Genomic DNA, 24628 nt, shown 5'->3' on the forward strand with positions numbered 1-24628 from the left:
CACACTATATTTTTGTTATGATATGCTAGTACTCATGTTAGTTTGGGAAAGCAGAAAGGGAGGGAAGGAGGAGAAACCATTTCTACACTATGGACTCATTCAGCTGTAACCCGCCCCGAGCCTGTGCCTCCAGTTCTTTTGTTAACTATACTGTGTTTAATGAATCAGTGCCCGTCTCTCTTGTTCCCACGTATCATATAAGTAGATTGGTTCTTGGTTTTGATCCTTGGACCACCTTGTGTTTGTCTCCTCTGAACATCTTCCTGTTGTGTTGGTTTACCTCCCTCATTTGATCAGGGTCCCTTTCAAGAATTCTAACCCCGGTTTCTGAGGTGTCAGCAGCCCCACCCAACTGTCACGCTTGATGAGCAGACTACTGGTTCAGCCCTTCAGGCCACTGAGAATAATACAAAATACCATAATGCTAACTCTGGGGAACCACACTGAATTTGCCCCCCGGAGGATCTATAGGGAGCTACTGATCATAATCCTGGAGACAAATTGCTCCCAGGGCCCCAGTGACTTTTTCAGTTCCAATTCATAGAACAGGACACAAGTTATCTCTGGGGAGGAGAGGACCCCTGCTCTGCCAGTCACCCAAGGCCAGGGAGCCCACAGGCCTGGTGTCTTACTGGATTCAGATACGAGCAAGAATCTCGGCATGTTAGATGTCAGACCTCCTCCCATCCCCAAGTCCAGGATGGTGGTGGCCCTGGGGGTGGTGGCAGCACGGGTGGAGGCAGCGGCAGCACGATGGCACGCAGAAGAGAAAGGAGTGTTATTTTTGCCATTTCATTAGGAGGCCACGAGGCACTAAGAGAAGGCTTCAGCAGCAGGAACTCAGAGTCCTGGGGATGGGGACGGCAACCTGATGAAGACTGGAGAGGCCTTGATGCGAGCCCAGCAGAGTGCAGCCCAGACATACATCAGCTAAAGGCACAGGAGGCAGCCGGCAGCCGGTTCCCAGCCTGCAGAGGCACCCAGCTGGGAGGTCTGTCGGGGCAAGGCCTGCACGAGGGAGGCAAGTTGGGAGTGCTAACTGGATTTTTTATTTTTATAACAAGACACTGTGTTTAAAATTTTTACAAAGGACAAACTCCATGGGTTTCCGTTAGTGTTTTAAGAACTTTTCTTTAAAAAAAAAAAAAAAGCCAACAACAACAAAAAACACTGCCGTTTGGAAAGAGAAATGACAGACACAAAAGAGACTGTAAATAAAATGGGGTGAATTTCTGATAGCATTACCCCAAGGGCAGAGGCAGAACCCAGATTATACCCGGGCCCAGTAATGACATGGCCCCCACAGAACCTCATTCACCAAATCTACGCTGCAGACTCTGCAGCCTGCCATGGGAACGCAGAGCTGGCCGGACAGTTCTCCCCTATGGCCCTCCAACCCCATGCAGCGGTAGCCCCTTCCTCCTTCCACCCCATGGTCTTACTCAAATCTGTTTCTTTCTCAGGGGTCCTGTTCCTTGGTCGGATCGTGTGAGCACTGGGGTTTCCAGAGCCAGCAAGACCTGGGCCTGGGGCTTTCCCTTCGGCAGCCTCTTTGCACGCACAGGTTGGAAAAACATTTGTTCCATTTGTTAAAAAAAAATCAACAAAAACAAGACCCAGAGAAAAAGACCAAGTCTGGGGGAGAAAGAGCTACTGTGCTCTTCACAGCTCCCAAGTCTGGAGTAGGTCGGTGGTGCGGTTCCAAGAGAGGCGGAGGGCAAGCACCAAGGGGGTATCCAGCTGGTGCTCTCAGGCCCCCAGGAGTGTCTGGTCAGGCTCAAGGAGCTGGCTTCAGCTGCTGTTCCATGGGTCCTCGGCTTCCCAAGGACTCATTTGCGTCCCCATTTGAAGGGTTTGTTCAGGTTTACTTCCTTATTTGTGTTTTTGTACATGCGGGCGCATGTCCACGTCTATGTTTGTGCAGGTGGGTCTGCTGTCGGGTGTGGGTGCGTGCGTATACATATATGTCTGTATGTGTCTCTGTGTGTGTCTGTGTGTGCATGTGTGTTCGTAGATCTGGGAGGGAGGGAGCCGGGAGATAGGCTGTGCTCTGGGCTGGAGCTATACCCGGGTAGTGGAGTGTGAGTGGGGCAGCCCAGTACTGTTGAACCCTGTGGCAAAGGTGTTATAGGGGTGCAACGTCTGCAGCCCTACCAGGGAATTGGGAATCATAGTGATGGTGTTGGGGGTCATAAGTGGGATATCATCGGGGGAGCGCCGCAGGGTCAGTGTGTAGTCGGGCAGCGCAGTGAGGCGCAGTGTGTCGTGTGGGGGACCAGCCTCACATTCGTGGTGGGTGGGGCCCAGCTGTAATGCTGCCAGCTCCTCCTCAGGAGCAGCTCCCAATTCGGGGGCCCCGGCTCCCCTCTGAGGGCTAGGCTGCCGCAGGGGCTCCTGACGCCGTTTGTCCTTACGGTAGTAGAGGGCAGCAAAGGCCAGAACGTTAAGGAATAGAAGGGAGGCCCCCACGGCGATGGTGACACTTAATTCAGTGGAGTAGTCACGAGGGTTCTCCACCAAGAGTGGCCCTGCATCCTGACCCCCGTTCCAGGACCCTTGGGCATTCTCATTGCTATAGGCAGGGGAGATGGCTGGCCGCTTGGTGCTCCAGGTCTTGCCGTTGGGCCTTCGGGTGATGTGGGAGCTGTGGGTGGTATCCGGAGGCGGCACTTTGGTGGTTGTGGACGTATAGTGGAACATGTCATGCAGGTTGTATAGGTGGGGCACCAGGTGTTTCCAAAAGGCCACCTTAGTGGCCCGGTAATGATCGCGGACCCTCGGTTTCAGCCCGATGTGAAGGTAGAGCTGGTCTCGGGGATTGTATTTGGACCAGGCCACTTCCTCAAAGCGGTTGGCCTTGGTGTGAATAAACTTGGTGTCCTGGGGGACCGGCTTGTTGGGATCCCTGCAATACCACACGGAAATCTGGGGTTACCACTCTACCCAGATGAGGGAAGGGCCCAGCATTCTTCCTCGCATCCCCAGCTTCCCACTGTTTTCATCTTTTTCACGGTCTCCCTCCCTCCTTTGTCCATACCCTTCTCCCCCAGCCTTGAACTCCTATTGCCCACAGCTTCATGGAACCGTCTCCTCCTCTCCTGTGCCCATCCTGTAAGGCCGTGCCGTGACACCTTTTCTTCTCACATGCTACTGAGCGTCCATCAATCCTTCCAGTTGCCCCATTTTCCCGAAAGCCCTTTAAGGGCTCTTTCTGAATACGCTTTACGCCCACTTCACACGGCCTCTGGCGATTTAACCTGGAATCCCATAGTTCAGCCAATGACTCTCCCCCCTGCTCGGTCCTAATGTTAACCGAGTTCTGAGCCTCAGTCAAATTTTCGAGGGAAGGAAATGGCACGAAAGACTCTAAAGGAAGAAGTAGGGAGGGCGGTGAAAGGCTTAGCAAGCAAGATTTGGGGAATACCTTAGGAAAGGAGATGATGGCAGAGGTTTAGAGAGAGGAGCAGAGGGGACGGCATGCTGGGGTCCCAAAGAAGAACCCCCACTTTCTCCTTACCCAGTCTTGGCAAAGTTGGTCCAGTAGGTCATGACGACAGCACTGAGCATAACATCATTCTTGGAGAAGTTGCAGGGGAAGAGGTCAGTGGGGCCCACCATAGGGACACCAAATACATAGGGTACTTCGTCCCCATGAGCTGCATCTGACCAAGCAGGCTTCATGAGGCTCTGGCAGTGATGGTAGAAGGCGTAGAAGTAGGTAGGTGAGCCATAGCGGGCGTGCAGATCAGCTGTTACTACTGAGGGCTCCACCCACTGGTGGTCCGTGAAGAGTGCCACCAGGGTTTTACGGCGGGTCTCAGGGTTGTCGCGGTCTGCCCAGTCTGTGTACATAAACTTGATGGTCTCCCGCAGGGTGTCCTTACCCTCAGGATATCCGTACAGATTGTCCACAAAGTTGGAGACTGAGTAGTCAAAGTCAGTGCCAGAGACACCATCCTCAGGGTCCACCACCCCTTCCACAAACTTGAGCCCCTCACCCTGGTTGACACCTAGCATAATGTCATAATTGAGGAACTCACCCTGTTCCATGAGAATCTCGGGGTCATCGGGAATGACATCACCATCGATCACAGGGCCAAAGGCCACATGGTAGCGGGCTGGCTGGATGTCCTGCTCTACCAGCTCCTTGGCACTCTTTTGGCGAAGACAGTCCACCATATCCACTGTGTCTAGTACATTACAGCCCACCTTGTCTGCCAGCAGGCTAGTGTACTTCACTGGCTGGTAGTTCACAGCCCAGCTGGACAGAGCAGAACCACTTTGGATGATGGCTCTCTGAAAAAGCCCTACGAAAGACAAGCAGCACCAGGTCAGATCTGTCTTGTCACCCAGAGCCCAGACCCCGCCCCCCCTTGTCTGCCCGTGAGGGACAAATGAAACACCTTCTCATTTCTTTGTTACTGGAGCCGCCCTATGAGTTGAATGGGCTGGGAAGGAGGATCAATGCTTTGGGCTGAGATGATTGGTAAGGACCAGAGGAGGGGTCCGGTGGGTCCGTTCCTTGACTAGTCCCCCACCTGCTTCTTGCTTCCTCATCCTGGGACAATGGTTGGTAACTTGGGGGTTAAGGACTGCCAGGAAGGATTAACCCCTTGGGTCCCAGACATCAGCTTCCTTATGCTCCCTCTCTTTATCTCTCCTTGTCTTCCCCTCTTGCTTCCTGCCCAGCTGGGCCCAGTTCTGTGCCAGCGCCCCACCAGGGAGCTGGCGCTTCCACCACAAAGGGGTCTTTTTCATGAGAGATGAGAAATGCAGGCAGGAGAGAGCCTCACATTCTGGGAGTCTGGGGAAGGATTCTGAGGGCAAAGGTCTTGGGGTCTGAAAGTCTCCAGGGAATGTGCCTTCCCAGTCCATAGTCTCCACAGACCCTTTCCTTTTCTTGATGCTACTGATGCCTTGGATCCAGATTTTCCCCTAGTTGAAGGGGAGCCCATCCTCTAAATTCAAAAAGTGAATGATTCTTCCTTAGGGAAGAAAAAAGGGCATCATTCTCTCCCTGGCCCCAACATTGCCAAAGGATAAATTGGGCTTCAGGCATACAATTTCATTCCTCTAAGAGGAAGGCAGTTTGCATGAGTGTGGAAGAGGAGGGAACTACAGATGATGACTTAACAGATGGCCTCACTTTTCGAGAGATTGTTCTCTGGGAGTCAATGACAGAAAGGCAGAGAGAAAAAATCCTTAAAGCAGCCAAGCCTGCAGAGATACGGGCTCCCTATGAGACAGAGAAGAGTGCCAAGAAAAGCCTTCGCCTCCTAGGGACAGTCCCCAGTCAGAGGAGGCACTGTTTGTCCCGCTTTGCAGACAGAGGCACCCTCACAGCCAGTCACCTTACCCTCCTTTGTGGAAAAAGGGACTCCTGCTCCCATTACTATCACCTAGAAACACATTCTAAGGTGGAATGCAGATCCCACCCTAGTCTTTCCCCACCATGGTAGGCCCTGGAGAGATGGAGGTGCAATTTCTAGGTCAGAGAAAGTTATTTTTCTCTTTCAGAGAGAGGGGCCTTCCTCAGAGATACTGAAAGTCTTCTTGTGAGATTATCACTAACTCATGGGGTTGATTTCAGTCTAAATACCATGTCTTCATCCTGGCTGGTATAGCTCAGTGCACTGAGCATGGGCCTGCGAACCAAAGGGTTGCTGGTTTGATTCCCAGTCAGGGTACATACCTGGGTTGCAGGCCAGGTCCCCTGTATGGGGTGCACAAGAGGCAACCACACCTTGATGTTCATCTCCTTCTCTTTTTCCCTCCCTTCCCCTCTCTCTAAAAATAAATAAAATCTTTTAAATATATATATTATTTTAAAAAATCACCATTTCTTCTCTCACAAATGTCCTCACTTCATAGGAGGGCACCTTTACCTCTCAGACGCAAAATGTGCTAGAGTCCAGAGGTGACCAGAACATTTCCTGTGAGCAAAAAAAAGGGCCTCTTCAGCCCCTCTGGAAGAGTCGAGGGACTCATGGCCAGGAGAGAGGGTTTCCTTGGGGTTAAAAATGAGAGTTTCCCTTAGCAGGGATGCACTGCATGGGAGGAGGTCTGGAGTCTGATAATAGGTGGCCATCCCTCAGAAAAAGCTGGTCCTACAGGTTAGCAGTCCTCACCCATCTCCCCGCTCAAGGACAGTTCTTCAGAGAACTGTATAAAAACTGTACTTTCATGTACAGTTCTTCAGAGAGAAAGGCGGAGAAGGAGTGTTTCTTACATCTAAAAACTAACTTCCACCCTAGGGCTATACCTTGCAGTCACATGTCTTTCCCCAGCCAAAAGACTTCCTTGTCTTTAAAAGAAACCTTGTCCCTTCAGAGAGAGGCACTGGGTCTCCACTCTCCCAAAGAAGACTCCCACATTGGAAGCAGATGTGAATGGGATCACTTTCTCAAGCTATAGGTGGGACTCTCTTCCCCACCGGGAGAATTCCTTCTTCCCCTAGGGAAACATCTCTCTTCTGCTTCTCCCCAAAGGGATACTGAGCTGAGGGCGGGCTGATTGCCCTGCTGTTCCTGGGCGTGAAGCAGGGCACTCTCCAGCCTGCAAGGCCCGAGGTGCAGGGTGGGTAGCCGGCGTGCTTTGCTCATTCATATTTTGCCCCCAGAGCTACTCACCCTCAGAGTGATGTGACAACGTGAGGAGGCTGACACAGGACGCGCCGATGCCCGAGCCAAAGACGGTAATACGGCGCGGATCGCCACCAAAAAAGGCAATATTCTCGCTCACCCAGCGGAGGGCCTGGATTTGGTCAAGGAGCCCATAGTTGCCCTTGGCAGCCTGATCTCCGGTGCTCAGGAAACCTGGATTCAACAAAGGGCATGAGGACAGTGAAGATGGAGGAATGGGAGACCTGGGTACAATGGCAGCAGGAGTTGGGGCTGTGAGGACAGTGGGCATGCAGCTTAGTTCTATCCACCCAGCTATCACAAAGCAGACTCCTTTCTGCAAGGTCCAGCAGACATCAGTACGGCAAGGATCAGCTCCCTGCTTCCCACCATCCTTTGGGTTGAAAGGAGGGGGTCTCTAGACCATTGTAAGGGGATGCATCTAGCTGGGAGCCTTAACCTGCAGGAACTGCACATGGCCAGGACCCAGCATCCTCTGCCCTGATGCGCTATCTGCATCATGACTCAAGCACCTGGCAAGAGAGAGTGCAAAAAAAGCAAGGGCCCTGGATTCAAATAGTCCCTGGTTCGAGTCCTGACTCTACTGCTTACTAACCATGTAGCTTTGGGTAAATTATCTAAAATCTCTGAGCTATAGCTTCCTCCTCTGTAAAACAGAGATAAAAAAAATACTCCAATGAGTTGTTACGAGGATAAAAGGAGTATAAATAAACATCTCCAATATGCTGAGCACATTGTAAATTTATAGCTACTTCTCTTTCCCCTCCCTTCTCTCTCTGAAGAAAGTGAAGATCCCAAAAGGCAATGATTCCTAAGCTCTCCTTGCCCTTCCTGTACAAGTTAGTCCATCTCCACTTCTTTCCAGGGCTTCGGATACCCCCTCCCCTCATTCTCAGGGCGGATCTTCATTCCTTTCCTCAAGGACCTAATGAATCAGAAACTCCTGGATGGGGCCCAGCAATCGGTGTTTGTAACACACTCTCCAGGTGATTCTGATGCCTGTTAAAGTTGGAAAACCCCTGGGTTACACCGTCTTTTTCCTCTGATGGAGAAATAGGGAAGTCAGTACAGTGCGTTACCACAGAAACACGTCTTCCCACCCACCCAGTGGGATTTGCTACCGAGGAGACATGTCACCATGGAGACTACCTTCCCACCCACCTGCTGGGATTTGCTGCTGTGGAGACTTGTTGCCATGGAGACTACGTTCCCACCCACCTGCTGGCTATCCCACAGAGATGTCCTATATTCCCCCCCCGCCCCACCTTGCTTCCATTTTAAGATGGATCCTGCTGCCTCATTTCATCCCTCTTCCCTGATCCCCAGACTCCTTGGAAGGCTCTGTCTCCTCCCACCGTACGCTTTCAGGAGGATTCTTTCCACGTGGGTAGTCATGGTGCTCTTACACTCTGGAAACCCATACCTGCATCAGCATTTTTGACCCCACAGTGAAAAGCTCATTCACAGCACCTGGCATTGCCTTTGTGAGAGGACATGTTGGAGGAGGCTCCCTAAGCTCACAGAGAGCTCTCTGACTGTCCTGGAAGTCCACAGGCAGAAGCTGGATTCAAAAAGTCTCAAATACGCATAAGACCTCCTCATTGCCTTTCTCGAGTCCTTCCGTTCCTAGCTTCTGCAAGAGAGCTCATTTCACCCTCTTCAAGGGTGTTATTAATTTATCTTTGGTACAATTAAGTATGTAAAGTACTTAGTTATTCCTCTCAGGACCTAGTCACAAGCCCTCTTCAGCCCCAGGTTCCCGATGAGGAAATGAGGAGGAATTAGAGAAAGCCTGAATGAGGATGAATGGAGCAGCCCTTGTTCCTCCAGACAGGGGGACCCCCTTCTCCTTAGCCAGACCCATTCACAAACTGAAGCTGCTCCTGCAAGTCTCAGGAAGTATGCTGAGCAAGATTCAATCCAGCTGTCCAAGCCTTGAGACCCTCTGGCAAATATCACTACGTGCTTCTCTTAGCCCACCTGTCCCCTCCACCCCACCCTTTCTCTGTACCCTCTTCTCCTTTTCTTCTCCTTTGGGTAACAGTGGACTTGGCCTTAGCCTTGGCCACGGAAGTGTCATTCAGTGAAATGTGTCAAATACATCTGTCCTAATCAGGGAGAAGGACCTGCATTTGGATGAAGTAAAGTGGATTGCTCCAACGTGTACCGGTTTCCTGGGTTAGGAACAACGGCCTGAAGGGGCTGGGGCTGGGGCTGGGGCTGGGGGCCTGGCTGGTGTGGCTCAGTGGATTGAGCACCAGCCTATAAACCAAAGGATCACCGGTTCCATCCCCAGCCAGGGCACATGCCTGGGTTGTGGTCCACATACCCAGCTGGGGGTGTGCAAGAGGCAACCACACCTTGATGTTTGTCTCCTTCTCTTTCTCCTTCCTTTTCCCTCTCTCTAAAAAAATAAAATAAAATCTAAAAAGAGAGAAAGGGATGGGAGGTATAGGGGCCGACCATCACCCTCGGCTCCGTCCACTGCCAAGAACCTTGGGATAAGAAAGAAACACTGAAGCACGTGGATGATGCCTGTCAACCCTCCCTACTACAAGAGTCCCGCTTGAAGTGCTATATCCAGCAGGCTCAGAAGGATGATACAGCAAACATGACCCACCACAAGTCCACAAAAGCTAGCAGTCTGGGACAGCAGTCACCCACTGCTAGCTCCCCCGGAAGCTCAGCCATCCATGTAAAGCACATGAGAATGAGACTGAAACACCAAACTTCGTAAACTGTCAGAATCTGAGCCAGTCTCCTTGGGCCCAGGTCTATGCCTCAGTACATGGTAAGTTGCTTGTCAACAGAAGACGGGGGAATCTGGCGCATGGTATCAAAACCAGATTCTGTGTCACACAATGCTTGATGTTTACCAGGCTTTTGGTTTGCCTGAAGGGTACCTGAGCAAGGATGTAGGATTAAATTCTGGAACCCAGAGTAAAACTTGGCGAGCCCCTACTTCCCAAGCCCCAGGGACAACCACATCCTATATCCTGCTGGGGTCCCTTTCTTTTGTTGGTCTCAAGCCCAGGGATGTGGGCATCTCAAATAATAGTTGCTGCTCCACCTTGGACTTGTCCAAATACATGAATTACCCAAGATGTCTAAAGAAGCACCTCAGAGTGAACAGTCTGTTTGGGCTCAGTGCTCCAGAGAAGTGGATGGGAGAGAGGGTAAATGAATACACGTACAGCAGGTCCTCGAATCATGCTGTTGCCTTCAACATCATTTTGTTGTAATGTTACAATGCTGATGAGATGCCACAGGAACTTAACTTGTTTGTATCAGGGTGTCCAACCTGTGGCCTGTGGGCCACTTGCAGCTCAGGATGGCTGTGAATGCAGCCCTACACAAAGTCGTAAATTTACTTAAAACATGAAGAGATGCCCTGGCTGGTGTAGCTCAGTGGATTGAGCGCAGGCTGCGAGCCAAAGCATTGTAGGTTCGATTCCCAGTCAGGGCACGTGCCTGGGTTACAGGCCACGGCCCCCAGCAACCGTACATTGAAGTTTCTCTTTCTCTCTCTTTCTCCCTCCCTTCCCTCTCTAAAAATAAATAAATAAATAAAATCTTTTAAAAAATGAAGAGATTTTTTTTGTGTGTGATTACATGTCACAATGCATTTAATGCGTGGCCCAAGACAACTCCTCTTCTTCCAGTGTGGTCCAGAGACGCCAAAAGGTTGGACACCCCTGATAGCCTATGGTCAAATTGGTATCACTCCATGTTGTTTCAATTACAGTCACAGAATCTAGTGGCAATGTTAAGTGAGGACTTGCTGTAATCGAGGTCCAAAACTGCTACCTGCTCTGGGATGGTTTGGGAAACAAAACAACAAAGCCTTAGCTACACTGAGGAAAATTCCCAAGTGCCAGGGCCAAACCCATATTCTACACCTGGAGCGAAGAGACAAAACCATCTCGTATGTACTTGGAACCCAATCAGCGGCTTACTGATTACATTTGTGTTTCAGAGCAGGCAGTGAGGAATACCCAGGATGCAGTGAAGAACTTCTGACTGAATCTCAGTTTATGGCTCCTTCTGAGGCTTGAGGAGTATTATTTTGATCATTAACTGTTTACACCAAAAGAATAATATTTCTGCCCCCAGATATGCTGCTCTGGTTCTCCAAATGAGAGGAGGTTGTAAAGTAGGGGGTTCCCAACCTGGGTTTTATGGATGAGCTTCAGTGGGATCCATGAAATCATTTCTGTGTGTGTGTGTGTGTGTGTGTGTGTGTGTGTGTGCGTGTGTGTGTGTGTGTGTGTTTCCAGAGAGTCCATAGTTTTTGTCAGAATCTCAAAGGGGTCCAAGGCTCTCCAAAAGCTTAACAACTTCCACTGCAGAAGCTTAAGGGTCAGAACAGCTGAAGGCGTGAAGGAACCGGCAAGTCACAGGGAGCGCTCCCCAGCAACAGGCTTCTGTGTGGCCCACAGCGCCCAACGGACACTTCAGATCGGAGTCTTTCCTGTCTCCTGTCTGCCTCCTTTCTGTGCCACCTTTTCCTCTTTGTTCTCCCACGTCCTTTTCTTCTCTTCCTTAGCTTCTCTCCTCTTTCCCCCTTCCCCTCTATATCCTTCATCCCTAACCAGTGCAATAATATGGAACTGAAGCACATTCTTCCCAATACACCTTTGAGAATGAAGCCTTGTGTTGATAATTTTGAGAAGCACCTGAGTTGAATGTTTCCTATTACTATCACTAACAAAATAAAGCAGCAAAATTCCTTTTGGCCTTAAACTACCAGGTAAGTGCACTTGTATATCTGTGTATGAGGACATTTGCATATGCATCACTCTTGAGGACCTGTGCAGCCCTGGAATGTGGGTCTGCAGCCACCTTCAAGGGACATTTTACTGTCAGAGACTCAACTCCCCTTTCTCGGCAGAACAGCGTGGCCTAGGAGAGTCCTGCCATGATGTCTGGGGCAACACAGAGAGACAGAGGAGCAGCAGCACGATGGAGCCCAGAGCACATCGCACTGTTGACAGACTGGGTAGATGCCCCGTGTGCTTCATTCCCGGTCTCCAGATGCCATTGAAGGGGACACAGGCTCCACTTTTTCCAGGGAATATCACTTCTCCAGTCTGAACCCCCAAAGAGTGTCTTGCTATCCCGCATAGTATTAAGGGTAAGTGAAGAGGAGACTGCATCATGGCTGGTGAGGCTCAGTGGATTGAACACCGGTCTGTGAACCAAAGGGTCGCACGTTTGATTCTCAGTCAGGGCACATGCCTGGGTTGTGGGGCGCACGTGAGAGGCAAGCACACATTGATGTTTCTCTCTATTTCTTTCTCCCTCCCTTCCCCTATCTCTAGAAATAAATAAATAAAACCTTTATTAAAAAAAGAGGAAATTGCTTTTTTTGCATACATAACTGCACCCACCATTGAAAGGCTGCACCACAGCCCTCTGGGATTAGAACTGGCAAAGCAATATACTCAAAAGCAAATTAAAATAAGGTCCTGTCAGCCAGCTAGCCATGCAGGAAGCCATGCCTAATTGCAGGTTCAGCATCCAGGCCTACGGACCCAACAAACAGCCCCCACTGCAACTCTGAGGACACAAACCCTCCTGGCTCCAGGGATACAGGGCTGCATGTGCCCTCTGAGGCCTAGGCGACCATCCAAAAGGGAGCGAGGACCTGTATGCTTAGTCATCCTCTCTGAAGCACTTGTGTACCTCAAGACCTTTGCCACATGTTGGCATTAACAGTCACCAAGGAAGGTGCAGGGTAGAGCGGCAGCCTAAATCACTGAAACAAGCATGTGGATGACTGAGTGCGTGTGGGGAAGGGCATGTGGGTGTGTAGGAGGAGGCATTTCAGAAATAAGTGTATGCGGGAGAGTGTGTTTGTATAATGCGTGGGAGTAAATGGAGATGTATACGTGGACAGAGTAGAAGAAATGTGTATGTGTGTGTATATGGGGTAGATAAGTGTGGGTGTGCAGGAATGTGGGGGTGAGTTGAGATGTGTGTGCATGAATGGCCAGGTGTGGGTATATGAATGTGTATACATTTGTAGGGTAGGGTGGGGAATATGCACATATGTATGTATTGCATGTATGCAAGCTATGTATGGGACATGTGTGCATGTGGGTATATGTGTAGGGGGGTCTATGGGTGTGTGTATATGTGAGGGGATATAGATGTAGATGTGGAAGCAGGGATGTGAGGTGTGTGTAGTGTTTGTGTGGGCGGTGGGGAGGTGTGGCTATGCAGGTATGGATGTACTCGTGTATGTGTAAGAAGGGGGAATGTAGGTTTGTGTTTATGTAGGGAAAGTGAGGGTTGTATGTGTCTACGTAGGTGTTGGATGGATGCAGATGTGGGGTGCCTGAGGGCAAATGAGTCTGTGTGGAAGAAACATATATGTATATTTAAGGTATATATGTGTAGGGTTTGTGTGTGAATGTGCAGAGTATATATAGGTCTTTGTGTGGAGCTGACATATGGGGGTAGAGGAAAGTGACTGTGGTTATGTATGATGTGTATGGGTGCAGATGAGGGTATAAATCTGTGGAGACAGAGATATATGGGAATCTGTGTGTGTGTGTGTGTGTGTGTGTGTGTGTGTGTGTGTGTAGAAGGTGAGAACAATCTGTGTACATGTGGGGTAGGGATATGGAGTGCAGAGAGATACCTGGGCATGTGGATACGTGTGTGTGTGGGGAGACTACAGTACATATAAAATTCGGGGGGAATGTGTGCATATAGGAGGGGGTCTATAGATACGGGTGTGGGGGTCTACACATGTATGGATACGTGTCTATGCTTGTGGGGGGAGTGAGAAATCACCATATGCATGATGGTGAATGAGGGCGGAGCGCATGTGTGAACATGTGAGGATGTGTGGGTGTGTGGATATGTGATTGGCTAGAAGAGATATCTGTGTGTGTGTGTGTAGGCTGTTTAGGGCTGTGTGATGTCGGTGGGTAGGGATGAGGACAGGACACTAGGAAATTAATGGGCCCTACAAGAGTCAGCAAAGCAAAAGCCTGGGAGCAGAGACCTGGCCTAAGGCCTAAGAGAAAGTGTGAAGTTTGAATTGAACATCCAGGAAAGGGCCTGGAGCCATAGGGAAGCTCCCATCACTTGGGTAGGGGTAATGGAACAACAGCATTTTGACTGTGCTCATCAGCACCACCTAGAGAACCAAGGCCACCAGGTCTTAACTCCCCAGCATCCTTTCCTCCCTCCTGGAGAAACCAGGCTTCCTTCTAGACGCCTAGCAGGGAACCGTACCTAGCACCCCAACCCGATAGTTGAGGGTGATGACGATGACGTTGCCATAACTGGCGAGGACGCTGCCATCAATCATGTTGCCTGTTCCTTCCATGTAAGAGCCTCCATGGATGTAGACCATGACGGGCTTAGCGCCACTGTCCCGGATGTCTGTAAGGAGAAGGGGTGAGATACAGGCTGGGTAGGATGCCCTTCCTCCCCCACCCCTGCCAGCCTTGGGGGGGAGGGGTGCGGGCAGCAAAGCTATCCCAGGTGCCAGGACACCACCGCCATCTCTGAGGGCAGGACTCGTGGAGCTGCTCAGCCTGGAGCTCAAGCATCAGCCAGAGACACTTGGACTTCAGTGATGTTTTTAATGTCTCTGGACTTCAGTGATGTTTTCAAGTGCCTCCCAGCAGCCAGGCACGCCCGATACAGTGAGGCCTAGGTGGGCTGTGGAGGCAGGAGTGGGGCAGGAGGAAGAGGAAGGGCTGGCCCCTTAGCTGGATCAAGTGAGTCCCTGCCCGGGGCACCCAGGAGTCCTGGGACCTGATATGGCTTTAGAGAGCAGGGGCTGGGGAGCCCTGGAACCCCCAAGACTAGACCAGTTCCATGGAAATACGGCCATTGGCAGCAGCTGGCCCCCCAGTGCAGACAGAGACAAGAGGGGTGGGAATAAGGGGTAGCACAGGGAGAGAACAAGGAAGAATGTGGGGGAAGGGCAGTGAATGGCAGAGATGGGGTCGGGGGAACCTCAGTGACATGGTCTCTCAGCCATGTGCTCATGTACCCCATTCTCCCTGGGCAACAGGCAGACTTATCTGGAGCCACTGGGGAGGGATGTGGAAGAGGAAAGGGCAGAACTAAGAAGGAGAGACCCCACCCCCATCAGCAATAAGATGAAGATGGAGCCTCCCAGAGGCCATACAGCAAGGGACTTTAAAGTGGCTGCTCCCCAACCCCGGCAGCCCCGGGGGCAGGGACAGGATGGAGTTCAGGGGGAGGCTCAGCCTGATCACCTCTACCTGCAGCCTCTCAACACTCCGCCAGACCAGCACAGCGCCCCACCAGCCACCAGTGGGCCCCCTGAGCTGTCTGGCTCCTCCATGGGTGGAGCGGCAGGGCCAGGGCATGGAGGTAGAAGGGAAAGCTCTGTGCCGCCGAGCAAACACACCCTGTGTTCCCAAGGACGAAGGAAGACTGCTTCAGCCATCACTCAAGGATCTCATGCCATCTACCGACTGCACTGTGGTGTCCTGGCCTCAGCCTGGCGCCTTCATCCCCAGTCCTTCTGGCCCTGTCCTGCACCCACCGCAGCCCGCAGCCCGCAGCCCGCAGCCCCAAGGCCATCTCTGTCTCGCTGGGAGAAGGATGGGGAGGTTCTAGCTAGCCCTGTTGTCCCCCCCACTTTCAGGTGTCACTGCCTCAGTCCTCAGTTCAACATCCTGCTGAGCCCCTGTCTCAGCAGCCAGTCTCCCTGGAAAACACAGGTGTCCCCTGGGTGAAACAGGCATCTCCTCACCCTCCCACAGCCCTGCTTTCTCTCCACTCTCCCTGCTGCTCAGTAGGCGCAGGGGCCCATGAACCACACAGCAGATGGGGAGGGAGCTGTCTCCAGCAGTCCCCGCTTGCTACCATGGGACTGAGAATGGGTGGGGGAGCGGGCCGAGGACCTCCTCGTGGCTCTGCTTGTGGTCCCCTGCTCCCCGCCAGCCATGTCCATCACCCTGGATCTCCCAGTGGCCAATCAGGCCAAAGATGGATGAACAGCCCAACGGCCTTGTACAGAAACAGAAACACACCAACGGACGGACAGACAGACAGACGGGGCTTCTCCCCATCGAGAAGGGGAGGGGCTCTGTGCCATGCACCAGCCGCCGCGCCCTGCAGCCCCCAAATACCTTCATCTTCATCCCCGTCATTATCCGCTAAGTCCTCGCCCTGTTTCTTAGCGCCGGATCCTGGGGACCAGACACGGGGAGACACAACAGCACAGAACAGAGAACAAAACAGAGAGAGAATTCAAAAACAGCATGACTGCAGTGTGGCCCAGCAAGCCAGCTCTGGGCCTGGGCCCAGGACAGGCAGGAGGGATGGCAAGAACTGAGGGAATGGGTGGGCTGAGGCCCAGACTTTCATCAGGATGATGGTGTTGCAGGCCCCTGCTATGCTGGCCTCCTTGCACCTCCCTGCCCCGCCTCCCTGTCCCCAACAGCCCATCTGGACCAACCGACCAACTGCCTTCCCAGTTAGGGAGGAGGTAGCAGCAGGTGGGCCAGGGCACAGAGCCAGAGAGCCACTCAGGGAAGGGATTTCTCTCGTCTGCCTCTGCGAGGGGCTGTGCGTGTATACACAGGCAGGCTGAGCTGGAGAGCAGGGGCAGGCACTGAGTGTGAGAGGCGGCATTGCCAGCATGTGTGGATATGGATGCAAGCTATCAGGGCAGAGAAAGGTGCCAGGGATCCCAGCCCTGAGCTCCCTGGGCCCAGTGAGCAGGCTCAAGCCGGGCTTCAGCTGACCCTGATTCCCACAGGAAAAAATGGGAAAAGAAGCTGTCCCTCTGGTCTTCCTTGTTGGGGCCCTTGCTCTGGTTAATGGTGAATGGGGTTCTTGCCCATAGGAACCAGGCCTGAGAGCAGCAAGCTTTGCTCTGAGATCTAGAGAAAGCCAGAGGAGGGAGGAAAAGAAGGAGGAGGGAACAAAGAAATGGGGGTGGGGAGTGAGAGAGTGAGAGAGAGAGAGAGAGAGAGAGAGAGAGGGAGAGAGAGGCATAATGGTAATAGTTCCTACTATGTACTGAATATTTATCATGTGCCAGACACTGTACTTCTGCCATGTGGTTTGATCCTTACACCCCAGTGAGGTGGCTACTATCTTTATTCTTGTTTTACTGATGGGGAAACTGAGGTTCAAAGAGGGCAAGTGACTTGCTGAAGATCACACAGCTAGAAAGTGCGAGAGGTGAGAGTCAATCCCAGGTCTGCTTGACTCCAAAGCCCGTGGTCTTTCCACTGCACCATGCCATCTTTTGGGGATGAGGGGAAGAGGAGGGAAAAAATAAATGAAAAAAGAGGTGGAGCATGGACGGGAAGGGAGGAAAGGGAAGGAGAGAAAACAAGAGATCAGAGGAGAGCAGAGAGACACTTAGGACCTGGGGGTTAGCTAGCACCAAATCTTCTTCCTGTTGTAAGGACACGAGAAGTGCACCTTGAGAATGAATGGCTCTGGAGAAAGGGGACCTACTGCCTGGATGCTGGGCAGTGTGTGCAAACAGAGGTCATTCTGCTGGCACCCAGGGCTTCCCCTCTTCTCTGGGACACCAGATACTCTCAGCCTGGAGGCAGCAAAGAGCCTTCTTTCTCAGCTGGCCTGGGCTCCGGTGACTGAATTCCCTTCCAACTATTAATCAAACCAGGAACCACCCTCATAATACAAAATGGCTTTTCAACCAGGGCACGAGCCCAGCCCAAGGGGCAGAGACCGCCTCCAGCTTCCCAAACTTCCAGTGGCACCTACCATCTTAACACCTGCCATGACTGCCCTCAGACACCCTGCAGGACCTGGGGCATCACCATCCACACAGTGGACAGCGCCCCCCTCCTACAAGGAAAGGAATTGCTCATCCCTAAACATGAATTTCCTCCAACTTGATGGGGGTAGGGGTGAGGATGGGGCAGGTCTTCCCCCAGGAAATCCTTTACTTCCCATGGGCCCTGTTTTAGAAGATGCGTTCCCCCCACCGCCCGGGAGTGTCCCTGGGTTGCTGTACTGTCCCAGCCTCCTCCACACAGAAGCCTTTGTTCCTTCAGCTTAGCACTTGTTGAACAACTCCTTGCTGCCGTGCCTGTCACCCAGGCCAGCTCACCCACCATCTTCCATCCTGACACGGTACCGCTGCAGGATCCCAGCCTGGCCAGCCATGCCTTTCCTTAAGCACACAACTCGAATCACCTCTGCAGATGAGTTTCCTCCAAATGGCCAATGGGCCCCGGACAGGGAACTACTTTGCGCGGCTTAATGACCAAATGACCTCCCCAACGTGGTCTGAAACCCCACATCCCAAGGCAGCCTGTGGGGCCTAGCTAGACCAGCTGAGACTAAATACTGAGCTAGGAGCTTCTTCAGAGCGGCAATCAGACCTTCAGTTATTTCTAAATCTTACCTCTGTCTCATTCACACTTGTCCACATCCCAACAACACCTAGCATTTGGTCTTGCCCGCAGTCAACTAATATGATCAGTTAATGTATCTGGGTGGTGCTTGCAGCTAGCTCTCTAGCCAGAGTCTCAGGACTGGGTTGGACTGCCCTAGTCTCTTACCGGGACCCTGGGGAGATCATTCCTGGTAGGAAATGGTTAAAGTTAAGGTCATTTCCTCCCCCCGCACCAAGTAAATAACTTATAGGAGCAGGCTCAAGGGGCCCTGCTTTCTGAAGTCATTGATAAGCTGATGGTATGTTAAGGACAGACCAGTCCTCTGCCACCATCAGTTGCAGCCACAGAGGCTCTTAAAGGAAAAGACTTGCCTAAGGTCTTACTGTGAGTTAGCAGCAGAGCTGGGACTCACTCCGTCGGGCTTTGTGGCTGCCAGACCTGTACTTTTGCTGCAGTACCACAATGCTTCTTCATTCGTCCAAAAAAAAGTGGGGGGGGGTTACTGATACCCTAACTGTGTGTAGGGTCCTGGGCTGGTATGGGGACAGGGTGGGGCACTCCGTCATCGTTGGGGCAGCAGGCCTCACTCACTACTTAGTGTGCATCAAAAAGCACTCAATGCGCATGCCCAACATGGGGGACCTCAGGGGGCCCTGCTCCCTGAGGTTCTCATTCAGCAGGGAGCACCTGGCCCTGCTTAGTGGAACCTTGCTCCAGGATTTCAAAAGAAAGCAAATTCCAAGCTTGCCAAAATGTTGTAGGGATCAGCTGGATTTTCCACCAGTTCCTTAGGCTGTTACTGTTTCCAGGTCGGCCCAACCCATCCCCCCTTGACTAGTTTCCGGAGCTGGGGAGGGGAGTTGCGTCGCGTGCTACAGTGGAAAGATCGCTGCCCTGAGGGTCAAGAGACCCAAGTTTTGGTCCCAGCTCTGCCACAGACCAGCGATGGGGCCTTGAGCAGCAGCAAGTCACTCCCCTGGGCCTGTTTCCTCAGCTGTGAAATGGGGATACTGACTCCTGCCTTAGAAGCTTCCGGAGATGTGGGGAGGATCGTATGAGGTAAGTATGAAAGCACTTTACAGAAAACATAAAGTGCTATTCGAACACGAAGATTTACTATCATACAGGGGGAACGAATTCTTCCCAGCAAGAAGGTCAACGTCAAATGCACGATCTCGTGCTTCCTTTAGACTCCGTAGTTCACAGAGACCCCCCCGGATCTGCCACCAGACCAGCCCTGGCCGGAGGTGGGGTGGGGTGGGGTTGGGCGGCAGGATTACTAAGCCTGTGTCCGAGTTTGGTCTCAGTTTCAGGGCTGAAGAGTTAAGCCTAGGCTATCAGCCGAGGAAAGAACACGGAGCGATGAGCCCGTGGCTCCCCCACCAGGAAAAGGGCCGAGCCTCTGGCCCCACTTGGGCTGCCTCGGGCTCTCCTGAGGTGGCCCGGGGGAGAACCAGCGGCTCTGTCTTTGGCACACACTTAAGGGTGGAAGTGCCGGCTGGGAAGATCGGAAGAAATGGGGTTGCTGCTTCTGCTCTGAACCTGCCTAAGGCCACCAAATCTTCCCTGAAAAAGGCAGCCAGGGCCCTTGAATGAGGTGGAGCTTAAGTCTGCTCACCGACCGCCCCCTGAGCCCGGGCTACTTGAAGGAAGGCTGGGTCTTCAGGGGCAAGGGCAGGTGGGCAGGCAGCCCTCCCTCTCTCTCTCTCTCTCCCTCCCCGCCGGCTCGCTACCTACCTCCTTTCCTACAAATTTTCTTGTTGGGCTTTCGGGCGCATTCCTTGGAAATCCGCTTTACTGTAAAATGAATAAAAAACTAAAAAATAACAGGAGGCCTCTGCCCAGGGGCATGCAACCCCCACCCCCAGGCCCGAAGAGCTGCTCTGCAGGTTGCTCGAGGCAGAGAGCCTGTCCCACCACCTCCGTGTTTCTGTCACTTACCTTAATGTGACCCCCGCGGGAGGAGGCACCAGCTAGTCAAAGAGGAGGCACCTAAGCAGTGCCCGCCAGGCTCGTCCCCAGACCCCACCCCCGCACACGCACCCAGCTCCCTCAGCTGCAAACAGCTACCACCTTTCAAGGCAGGTGGACTGGCTACAGGGGGCTTGGCCGAGCCAGCATCCTCCCGCGGGCAGCTGCCCGCAGTGACCCATACTCCCCCAGGGGACCCCCATCCAACACTCTGGCCCTAGACTCGTCAAAGCTCTCAGGCCTGGTCCGGCCCCTCCTGGTAACAGTGTCACTCACACACGGGAGCTCAGACAATGCTGGGAGAGGGAAGAAAAGGGAGGAGGAAGGGGGAGGCCAAGCAGAGTGATGGTTAGAAGCATTTTCACAGACAGACAGATGCATGCTGCAGGGCACACGACCACATGCAAGCCAGAAACACAGTGGGGCAGGCTGGAGGCGGGGAGGGGACAGCGCCTGGCCACAGCACTCACCATCCTCCGTGGGCACATAGACATTCAGGTAGAGGCAGTCTTCATTGGGCTCCTGGATGTAAGTGGCGACGATATCCAGGTTGGCAGTGAACCAGACGGGAAGCATGACTTCGGGCACAGCTGTGTGGATGTTCTGGGGGCACACTGGGGGAAAGTGTGTGGCGTTCCGGATGCCTGACCAGGACGGGGGTGGTTCAGGGGGCAGGAACCGTTTCTCGCCGATCGGAGGAGCTGCGTAGGGCACCCCCAGGTACTGGTCCACAGGCCCCAGGATCTCACTGGGCAATGGTACCCGGGCACCCCTGAGCTTCCCAAAGTGAGTATTGACTGTGGGCGCCGGGGCCTGAGTACTGGCTCTCAGCACCAAGCCGAGAAACCACAGGGTGAGGCACAGGCTCCGGCCAACTGTGGGCTTGGGGCTCGGGGACGGCGAGGGCAGGCCAAGCCGCAGCCACATGTTCCGGGCAGGGGGACTGGCAAGAAAGGCAGACTCCGGGGTCACAGCATCAGCCCAATAGGCAGCCCCTTCATGGCCACACTGACTTGAACCTCAAAACTGAGCTCTTGAGGGACACCTGCAGGTGCCCGGCCACGTAGAGAGCAGGTCGTCCAAGCACCACAGCTTCAGGAAGGGGACTCCCTCAGGGCCAGACAGGCCTGTGGAAAGAGGGAAGTATTCGTCATCCAGGATGGTCAGGAGGGCTATGGAGTGGGTCGTCGGGGCCCTGCTGGGCTTGGGCTGTTTCTCCCACAGTTTGGAGAGGTTTCCCAGGTGCCTGGGTCCAGGGACCCACCGACAACCTCCACCGCCAGTCAGGAGCATTCTATGTGTCTGGCCATGGTTGGAAAACCCAAGGACATTGCCAGAGCGACAGCGCTTGCCACTACAAGTTCTCAGTGCCCTACCTGAACTCCTCAGCCAGTGGAGCTCATGGGGGCGAGCTGGGGCCAGAGTCACATGCGGTAGCAGGGCCAAGGAGAACCAGAGCTAGAGTTTAGGTCCCTGGGCGCGCTGCATGATCACTGAGCTCTCTAGCCCCCACCTGTCAGGGCCAAGCCCATGAAGGGACCTGTGAGTCAGGAGACGGGATTGGGAACCTCTGGTACTTTATGGCACAGAAAGGGAAAGTGGCAGACAGGCAAAGGGTCCCCGATAGGCGAAAGGTCCAGCAGAGAGACCCCTCACATTCACGGGGGGTGGGGGTGGGGGCAGGGACAGGGGCAAGGCAGCCATTTGCCAGAGATCCTCCTGTACATTTCTCCTCAGCCCTGACTGCTCCCAAATCCTTAAGCCTCGGTCACGGTTATTTCTGTCAGCTATCTCTGAGTGGCACAGAGTGCCAGAACTGAAGCAGAAACCCTTCTGCCTAGCACCCTAGGCATTGTTGATGCTCAGCCAGTGGAAAATAAACAGCAGAGTGCGGGGGACACACACTTAGAGACTCAGAAATAAACTCACAAAGTCTCAAAGAGGGAGTGACAGAGACCAAGCTGGATAACAGACACTGCAATTTCCACTCCCAGAGACACACATTCCAAACTCACAGACATCCCCTCCTATAGCGCCACATTCTGAGACACACAGTGTCGCCGAGCCAGAGACTGACAGGGACGTACATTCGGAGACACACAGAGACTCAAATATAATCACACGCACTGTTCAGGTAAATATCCAAAAACACATACAGCATGAGGGTGACACATAGGTGGAGACAGAAACAGAAATAGCGACACAAGGAAGACACAGAGACCTTCTGACAGTTACACGGTCAACACATATCCACAGGCACACAAAGACACTTGTGCATGGACATACACACACACACAATTTTATTTTCGCCCATTTCTCCCGGTTTCCAAGATTGCAGGCCTTCTCCTTTAAGACTTTAAGAACTGCCTGAAGGGGTGGGGGAGGGAGATTGGGAACCGCCCGGCAATCGGCCACCTCGAGAGGGCAATGAGAATGTGTGTGTGTGAGAGAGAGAGAGACAGACAGACAGACAGAGACGAAGAGAGAGACGGAGAGAGAGACAGAGAGAGAGGGCGCGCGAGCCCAGAAGGAGGTGAAGGAGGGAGGGCGGGCAAAGCGACTAAAGGGGTGGGATCTCAGAGGAAATGGGGAGCAAAGTATTGGGGGGGTTAGATCCCAGGCACTGCCCATAATGTACCCGGGTCGGGGGAGGAGGGGCAGGGGAAGGAAGGGGTAGGAGTAGGGAGGTGGGGCAGGAGGGAGTGGGTGTGTGTGTGTATGGGGGGGATAGTCCGCAGCTGAGTTCACACAATCCCCCCATTCACCATCTCCATGGCAACTCTGGGGCACAAACCGCTCATTCACACGGCTTCCCCACCAGCACCCCCCCCCACCATTAACCCTCTCGGTGCTGCCCCTCCCCACGAATTCTATTAACCCTTTCTGGACGCCTCCCTCTCCAGTACCCCTTCGGCGCCAAATGTCAATCCCCTTTGAGTCAATTCCCTGCAGCCCCTCCCCTGAGAACACCTAGACAAATCGACCCCCAAACGCCCTCTGTACCCTAGGACCCACTGTGAGTCCCCAAGGCCAAGATCTGCATCCTGGTCCAACTTGCAATTTGGGAGAAGACAAGGGGAGGCGGCAATGCCGCGGATTAGAATGGCATCTGGGGGTACTTTTTAGGCTGGAGCGGTATTGGGCGAGGGACATTGTGCAGGAATGCACTGGCACGGCAGACCGCAGTATTGGGGGCTACAAGGGCTCCGGACGGAATTGAGGGATGGAGCTGCATTGGAACAGGGAGGATAGGATAAAGGCCTCTGTTGGGGGGGGGGGGCTGCAGAGAATGGGGGAGGGAGCCGGGCTGTGAGATGCTATGATGGAAAAGGGATGGGGCTGCACTGCGGGGGGTGGGGGGGACTGGCAACGTGCACCACAGGAATGGGGTTGGGGGCCCTCAGTAGGGGTATTTTGATGAGCATGCGGGTCGGGCTGTGGCAATACAGGGACCATGGGCAGGAGGATGACAGGGATGCGGGATTCCGGAAGGTGGAAGAGCGAAGAGGGCAGGATTGGGGTGTCGGGGGTGCTGATGGAGAACATGGTGTTGAGAAGGACAGGGGGCACTGCCTGGGGAGTGGAGGAGCCCGAGATGGGGAAGGGATAGGATCGGGGCAGGGTATGGGCAGCTAAAAAGGATGAGAGACCGGGGCAGGCGGCCTCACCTGTTCCCCCGGCTGTTGCGAGAGCCCGAACCGGGCCGCGGACCACCCATATCGCCTCCAGGCCAAGGGCTCTGCACCCGAATCCCCGAGATCTGCTCTCCGGCTGCCTGGCTGCTGTGCCCGCGCACCGAGGGGCGCGCTGCGCGTGCCTGGACACGGGGGGCGCGGTCCCTGCCATTAACTCCTTTTGTGCCAGAGATGGCTCAAGTCCTGGGGCATGGCCCAATTCTTCCCATGCTCAAGCACGCATCGCTCACGCAATCCCTCTTCCTCCCACATACCCGACTCAGATCACAAACAGGTGACCTTCCAGGGCAGCTATTCCAAACTTTACCTGCAAAGCTTGAAACCTTGAGACAAAGGGAGAAACTGAGGCAGTGCCTGCAGGAGTCCCCCTAGTTGTACTCCGCAAAGACACATGTCCACCTCACTCAGCATCCCTCCTTCCTCCTCAGCACCGCACTTCTCAAGTAGCACCAATGAGGGGCCACTTTGCCCTCATCCTCTCGTTCTTTCAAAGGTCAATAAGGTTCCTTTCTGCTGCTTCTGGTGGGGCACGTCAGCCTGTCAGCATGTACCCCCTCTAGACCCTGCTGTCTTTGTATCTTGTGTTCCTGTATGTGGTGCAAACCTGTCCAGTTTGCTTAGCAAGCACCCCCCCCACAGCCCCTCTGAGTGTCCCCTATCCCGGCCAAGCCTGTACCCCTGGAGCTCCTCAGAATGTTCAGCAGGAAAAAGCTTCGGTCGTGTTTGCCTTTGCCCTACCAGGGAGTTCCATTCCCTGAGCACACAACTTTTAGTCCCATACTTCGTAGACCTCAAAGACGGAGTTTATTTGTTTGTATTTTGTGACTTAGGTACGGATCGGTGCCCCTGGTTTTAGCAGCACACTCATCACTTCCCAGTGATAGGGTGCAAATATGTCCTGGACGTTACTCTGAAGTTGTCAAACCATCCTGTACGCCTG

The 24628-nt window shown here is 53.3% G+C and overlaps 1 protein-coding gene across 3 annotated transcripts; it reads right to left on the minus strand.

Annotated features, from left to right (window-relative positions):
- Positions 1–1075: 1075 nt before the first annotated feature.
- On the minus strand, positions 1076–23784 carry NLGN3 (neuroligin 3). 3 transcript variants are annotated; one of them, XM_045847553.1, is made up of 8 exons: positions 23662–23784; positions 20464–21120; positions 19760–19819; positions 15770–15829; positions 13890–14039; positions 6630–6815; positions 3518–4307; positions 1076–2905 (listed from the first exon to the last, which is right to left on the minus strand). In XM_045847553.1, the coding sequence occupies exons 2-8, from the start codon at positions 20918–20920 to the stop codon at positions 2062–2064; spliced, it is 2547 nt and encodes an 848-aa protein (XP_045703509.1). In that variant the 5' UTR covers positions 20921–21120; positions 23662–23784; the 3' UTR covers positions 1076–2061. The 3 variants fall into 3 exon arrangements, with proteins under 3 accessions (XP_045703509.1, XP_045703507.1, XP_045703508.1); XM_045847551.1 differs by lacking the exon at positions 19760–19819; XM_045847552.1 differs by lacking the exons at positions 15770–15829; positions 19760–19819.
- Positions 23785–24628: the final 844 nt, after the last annotated feature.

Source organism: Phyllostomus hastatus, unplaced genomic scaffold (assembly GCF_019186645.2).
Source record: "Phyllostomus hastatus isolate PE091 unplaced genomic scaffold, TTU_PhHast_1.1 phas_contig_551, whole genome shotgun sequence".
Classification (NCBI taxonomy): Eukaryota; Metazoa; Chordata; class Mammalia; order Chiroptera; family Phyllostomidae; genus Phyllostomus; species Phyllostomus hastatus.